The sequence below is a fragment of the Coregonus lavaretus genome, assembly GCF_964263955.1.
Source record: "Coregonus lavaretus genome assembly, chromosome: 10".
NCBI classification, from domain to species: domain Eukaryota; kingdom Metazoa; phylum Chordata; class Actinopteri; order Salmoniformes; family Salmonidae; genus Coregonus; species Coregonus lavaretus.
Window position 1 is genome coordinate 1,873,131 of NC_139997.1, and position 7,685 is coordinate 1,880,815.

The 7,685-nt window shown below is 41.6% G+C and overlaps 1 protein-coding gene across 1 annotated transcript in view; it reads right to left on the bottom strand.

Annotated features, from left to right (window-relative positions):
- Positions 1-7,685, bottom strand: part of LOC311136531 (FSD1-like protein) — a 66,502-nt gene that overhangs the window by 24,686 nt on the left and 34,131 nt on the right. The window contains exons 7-9 of the mRNA XM_084170693.1: positions 4,099-4,308; positions 3,719-3,817; positions 3,389-3,518 (exon numbers count right to left, since the gene is read on the bottom strand). Of these exons, the coding sequence (XP_084026819.1) occupies positions 3,389-3,518; positions 3,719-3,817; positions 4,099-4,308 (439 nt within the window). The remainder of the gene's footprint in view (positions 1-3,388; positions 3,519-3,718; positions 3,818-4,098; positions 4,309-7,685) is intronic.

Below are 7,685 nucleotides of genomic sequence, written 5' to 3' on the forward strand. Positions count from 1 at the left end.
TCTCTTCATAGACTACTACTATGAGCTATCTCTTTAGACTACTATCTCTTCATAGACTACTACTATGAGCTATCTCTTTAGACTACTATCTCTTCATAGACTACTACTATGAACTATCTCTTCATAGACTACTACTATGAACTATCTTTAGACTACTATCTCTTCATAGACTACTACTATGAACTATCTCTTTAGACTACTATCTCTTCATAGACTACTACTATGAACTATCTCTTCATAGACTACTACTATGAACTATCTCTTCATAGACTACTACTATGAGCTATCTCTTTAGACTACTATCTCTTCATAGACTACTACTATGAACTATCTCTTTAGACTACTATCTCTTCATAGACTACTACTATTAACTATCTCTTTAGACTACTATCTCTTCATAGACTACTACTATTAACTATCTCTTTAGACTACTATCTCTTCATAGACTACTACTATTAACTATCTCTTTAGACTACTATCTCTTCATAGACTACTACTATGAGCTATCTCTTTAGACTACTACTATGAACTATCTCTTCATAGACTACTACTATGAGCTATCTCTTTAGACTACTATCTCTTCATAGACTACTACTATGAACTATCTCTTTAGACTACTATCTCTTCATAGACTACTACTATTAACTATCTCTTTAGACTACTATCTCTTCATAGACTACTACTATTAACTATCTCTTTAGACTACTATCTCTTCATAGACTACTACTATTAACTATCTCTTTAGACTACTATCTCTTCATAGACTACTACTATGAGCTATCTCTTTAGACTACTACTATGAACTATCTCTTCATAGACTACTACTATGAGCTATCTCTTTAGACTACTATCTCTTCATAGACTACTACTATGAGCTATCTCTTTAGACTACTACTATGAACTATCTCTTCATAGACTACTACTATGAACTATCTCTTTAGACTACTATCTCTTCATAGACTACTACTATGAACTATCTCTTCATAGACTACTACTATGAACTATCTCTTTAGACTACTATCTCTTCATAGACTACTACTATGAACTATCTCTTCATAGACTACTACTATGAACTATCTCTTTAGACTACTATCTCTTCATAGACTACTACTATGAACTATCTCTTCATAGACTACTACTATGAACTATCTCTTTAGACTACTATCTCTTCATAGACTACTACTATGAACTATCTCTTCATAGACTACTACTATGAACTATCTCTTTAGACTACTATCTCTTCATAGACTACTACTATGAGCTATCTCTTTAGACTACTATCTCTTCATAGACTACTACTATGAACTATCTCTTCATAGACTACTACTATGAACTATCTCTTTAGACTACTATCTCTTCATAGACTACTACTATGAGCTATCTCTTTAGACTACTATCTCTTCATAGACTACTACTATGAGCTATCTCTTTAGACTACTATCTCTTCATAGACTACTACTATGAACTATCTCTTCATAGACTACTACTATGAACTATCTCTTTAGACTACTATCTCTTCATAGACTACTACTATGAGCTCTCTTCATAGACTACTACTATGAGCTATCTCTTTAGACTACTATCTCTTCATAGACTACTACTATGAACTATCTCTTCATAGACTACTACTATGAACTATCTCTTTAGACTACTATCTCTTCATAGACTACTACTATGAGCTATCTCTTTAGACTACTATCTCTTCATAGACTACTACTATGAGCTATCTCTTTAGACTACTATCTCTTCATAGACTACTACTATGAACTATCTCTTCATAGACTACTACTATGAACTATCTCTTTAGACTACTATCTCTTCATAGACTACTACTATGAGCTCTCTTCATAGACTACTACTATGAGCTATCTCTTTAGACTACTACTATGAGCCATCTCTTTAGACTACTATCTTTTCATAGACTACTACTATGAGCGGTCTCTTCATAGACTACTACTATGAGCTATCTCTTTAGACTACCATCTCTTCATAGACTACTACTATGAGCTATCTCTTTAGACTACTATCTCTTCATAGACTACTACTATGAGCTATCTCTTTAGACTACTGTCTCTTCATAGACTACTACTATGAACTATCTCTTCATAGACTACTACTATGAGCTATCTCTTTAGACTACTATCTCTTCATAGACTACTACTATGAACTATCTCTTCATAGACTACTACTATGAGCTATCTCTTTAGACTACTATCTCTTCATAGACTACTACTATGAACTATCTCTTTAAGAGGGAGCCTCAGCCTGCAGTTGGTTTTCAATACCATTTTCTGAGAGTATCAATGCTGGAGCTTTACAAAGTATAAAATGGCTTTATCTCTTGAAGAAATGATGCTTCAAGTTGGCAGACAGCGTTTGACAGACAACGCTGAAAGTGGATACCCAAGATAGGAGAGGAAGCCTTTCAATAAAACATGAGCCTCTAAAGTGTCCGGTTGCAGCTGACAAAAGGTCTCTTTCAAACTGCCCCTCAATAGGAGATCGACTACACAAGCCACCATGACCCAAAGACAGAAGAATGTGAAATCTAAAAAAGGCAGTTCAATGGTAGCCTGGTCCCAGATCTGTTTGTGCCGTCTTGCCAAGTCCTCTGGTCTTATTTGTCACGCTAATGTGTCGATGACCATAGGAGTTGGCAAGACAGCACAAACCGATCTAGGACAAAGCTATATCAATGGCAGTTCGAGGTAAAATTAGGATAAGGCCCAATCCCAAATGGACCCCTAGACCCTAACCCCTAGACCCTAACCCCTAGACCCTAACTCCTAACCCCTAGACCCTAACCCCTAACCCCTAGACCCTAACCCCTAGACCCTAACCCCTAGACCCTAACCCCTAGACCCTAACCCCTAACCCCTAGACCCTAACCCCTAGACCCTAACCCCTAGACCCTAACCCATAGACCCTAACCCCTAGACCCTAACCCCTAACCCCTAGACCCTAACCCCTAACCCCTAGACCCTAACCCCTAGACCCTAACCCCTAGACCCTAACCCCTAACCCCTAGACCCTAACCCCTAGACCCTAACCCCTAGACCCCAGACCCTAACCCCTAACCCCTAGACCCGAACCCCTAGACCCTAACCCCTAGACCCTAGACCCTAACCCCTAGACCCTAACCCCTAACCCCTAGACCCTAACCCCTAGACCCTAACCCCTAACCCCTAACCCCTAGACCCTAAGTGGAGATCTGAGAGAGGATTTGACAGGTGTAGTCAATATGATAATAGCTCCACCTTTCCTTCTGATAGGCTCAGTGGAAGTTTCACCATACTGCTTATACCAATCAAATCCTCTCATATCTCAGTGCATAGGGCGTAGGGTGTACGGGTCCATTTGGGACACATTGTGTCAATTCAGTTCTCACCTGCCCTTGTTCTCCTTGCCCTTGACCTTGTTCTCCAGCCCCTTGCCCCCCTGGGGGTCCCACTCCACACTCCCGTCCTCTACCTTCAGGTTCAGATGGGCCGACGACGAGTCAAAGCCGAAGTTGAACGCTGGGGAGGGAATCAATCAATAAATCAATCAATCAACCAACCAACCAGTCAGTCAGTGAGTCAATCAGTCAATCATATACCAATAACGTAATAATTACATCATTGTTGATCCAAGACAACATAGGGCAACAGTCTTACCTCTGGTTTCCAGGGTAACTAACAGTGTTACCTCTGGTTTCCAGGGTAACTAACAGTCTTACCTCTGGTTTCCAGAGTAACTGGATCAGAGTATTCTCCAGCTGCTGCCTTGTTGCAAGCTCGTACCCGGAAGTTCATGAACTTGGAGTCAAACTTTAAACCTGGAGGATGAACAGCACATTATCTGCACAGGTTAATTATGTTCTGTCGGTAAACAAGCTTTCAGAGTTTGATAAAGTCACAAACGTTTAGGTGAAGCAAAGCTATATAGGTGAGTCATATTTTAAACTCAAGAAGTTGCATGAAAACACTGCAGTGTTAGCCTGGTCCCAGATCTGTTTGTGCCATCTTGCCAAGTGGCATGACAATGGCCATAGGAGTTGGCAAGACGGCACAAACAGATCTGGGACCAGGCTACAGTAGGTCTACTCTAGTTTCGTACCTGACAGTGAGTATTCTGTGGTCTTGATGTTATCCACCACCTCCCAGCAGTGTTCGTCTTTGATGCGTGGCAGTCCTTCGTGGTCGGTCTTTCTGTACTCCAGTATGTAGTGGTCTATCTTGCTGTCCTCCACTGGCATCTTCCAGGCTACGGACACCGTGTTGTCTGACACCAGACAGTCCCCTACCTCCATCTCTGGGGCTCGAGGGACTGGAACGATACAGAGAAATGGGTATTTAAAAAGACGGCAACAGATCCGTGGGAAATCATTTTAGGGTCGACTAAATTATAAGCTTTTTTGGATGTCCTCCTAAATTTGTCCATGACATTCAGGATTCATTCATGGAAAAAAAGGAGTGAAAGGTTTTTAGCGAGCGAGAGAGACAGAGAGAGAGAGAGAGAGAGAGAGAGACAGAGAGAGAGAGAGACAGAGAGAGAGAGAGACAGAGAGAGAGAGAGAGACAGAGAGAGAGAGACAGAGAGAGAGAGAGACAGAGAGAGAGAGAGACAGAGAGAGACAGAGAGAGAGAGAGACAGAGAGAGAGAGAGACAGAGAGAGAGAGAGACAGAGAGAGAGAGAGACAGAGAGAGAGAGACAGAGAGAGAGAGAGACAGAGAGAGAGACAGAGAGAGAGAAAGACAGAGAGAGAGACAGAGAGAGAGACAGAGAGAGAGAGACAGAGAGAGAGAGACAGAGAGAGAGAGAGACAGAGAGAGAGAGAGACAGAGAGAGAGAGACAGAGAGAGAGAGACAGAGAGAGAGAGACAGACAGACAGACAGACAGACAGACTGAGAGAGAGAGAGAGAGAGAGACACACAGAGAGAGAGAGAGAGAGAGAGAGACACAGAGAGAGCGAGAGAGAGAGAGAGCAGGTGGTTTCTGAGCCTCCATTGACTACTCTAAACTAGGGGTCACACTACTGGTCCTAGGGGTCATGGGTCACACTGCAGACCCGGCGCCAGGATAAAGTGAATAAGGGGGCTGTTGAAATCGCAGAGGGGGCTACATTTTTTAAAGGTTCTTGCATTGGAATTACATTGAATTATGCATATTTAATGACGCTATCCCATAATAAGCATAACGTTCAAATGCAGAGAAATCTGCAGCCTATCTCTGCTGCGTTGCATCAGCACAGCCCCCTACAGCAAGTCCCTTTAGATGGGCAATTACCCTCATTACAATCAGCCTACGTAAATGTGCCATCCACACACCTGTCTTACCAAAACAATGCTAAACTAAATGCTGACAGTAGTAGCCTTGTTATTCATGCATGCAAAACAAAAATACTGAATATCAGTTTGGCTTAGAATACCGACACAACTAGGAATGAGAACGAACGAAAACAAAAACAAAAACAGCAGTACGAAGTAGTAAGTCCAGTAAACTAAATATCAGATGGATAAAGGTTTGACTCCATCTACATTTAGGCTAGTTACACTAACAGTAAACAAACGCAGTAAACAAAAGGTGAATGGAGATCCAGATAACCAAAACATAGCCTACAGCCTTCTACAGTGAGATGAAGCCATGCACAGCTGTCCTTTCAAATAAACAGGCCTACAGGCCCGCTTCAAACATGGAAAGTCGTGCCGCTCGCTCACGAGTTCAGCAACACATTGTGATATCGCACAATACACTTCTGTGAATCAAATTCAACCCAAGTAATCAATTAAGCAATGCCAGCCTACCATAAACACGTTTCCAATACGTACACAGCCCCGTGTAGCTCAGTTGGTAGAGCATGGTGCTTGCAACGCCAGGGTTGTGGGTTCGATTCCCACGGGGGGCCAGTATGAAAAAAACAAAAAAAACAAAAAACATGTACGAACTCACTAACTGTAAGTGGCTCTGGATAAGAGCGTCTGCTAAATGACTAAAATGTAAATGTAAAAAAGGTACAGTTACATTTACAGCAATGAAAACCAATAGGTTACCAAGACAACCATAATAGAATGTAGCCTATCTATTTCTATGATGAAACATATTTACCCAGGGACATCACACACTACGCTAACACACACACACTACGCTAACACACACACACACACACACTACGCTAACACACACACACACACTACGCTAACACCCACACACTATGCTAACACACACACCCTACGCTAACACACACTCCCTACGCTAACACACACGCCCTACGCTAACACACACACACACACACTACGCTAACACACACACGCCCTACGCTAACACACACACACACACACTACGCTAACACACACACACACCCTACGCTAACACACACTCCCTACGCTAACACACTACCCTAACACACACACACACACACACTACGCTAACACACACACTACGCTAACACACACACGCCCTACGCTAACACACACACGCACACACTACGCTAACACACACACACACCCTACGCTAACACACACTCCCTACGCTAACACACTACCCTAACACACACACACACTACGCTAACACACACACACTACGCTAACACACACTACGTGCAGCTTTACCCAGGGACATCATTTGGGTTCTTGCACTGGAATTATATTGAATTCTGCTTATATCACTATAAACACAAAAGTTCAAAAAATGCTTTTGACCAAGAAGCGACAGGTTCAATGGCACGAAATCTCTCTGTGCTCTATCAGCACCATGGGCAGCCCTACACACTAAAGCAAGATTGTTTCAATCTTACCTTTTCAAAAGAGTTGCAGCTTACTTGATGCCAGTTATAACTGGTCTAATAACATTTACATTTACATTTACGTCATTTATAACTCACTAACTAGCGAAGAATATGAACAAATGATCTATAACTGGGATAATAACTCACTAACTAGCGAAGAATATGAACAAATGATCTATAACTGGGATAATAACTCACTAACTAGCAAAGAATATGAACAAATGATCTATAACTGGGATAATAACTCACTAACTAGCAAAGAATATGAACAAATGATCTATAACTGGGATAATAACTCACTAACTAGCAAAGAATATGAACAAATGATCTATAACTGGGATAATAACTCACTAACTAGCAAAGAATATGAACAAAATGTGCACACGTGGCTACATGCAGCTCTCACTTTCATCTCAAAACAAGCGCATCTACTCGCGAATACGATGCAATAGAATCCTACTCCGATGCACTCTGCCTACAAGAAAATCTCTTGCACAGTTCATTTTGCATACTAAGTCTTGCATAGTTCGTTTTGTTTTGGTAATATTAAAAAAGTGCCTAATACTGCGTTCATTCGAGCACAATTCCCACAGCAGAGTGAAACGTTAATAGTGTGAACTAAAGGAAAACTCTGGAAAGTTGAGTGAAGTTAGCATTGGACCCAACACAGAACTTTCGACATGGGAAACAAAATGGGAAACAAAATGTAGCATCTGCAGTAATCGAGTATTCCCGCCACTCTCTTCCTATGAATAGTTGCTATTATATGAATGTTGTTGGACAGAACACCTGTGGCTAGGGTAGGATTCTAGGCTAACCTGGGCTGGCTCCTCTGTTCCCAGATCATCAGGAACAGTCGGAGGTGGAGGGGGCTTGTGGAATCGTGGGTAGGCTCTGCACACGTAGCTAGCTGGAGC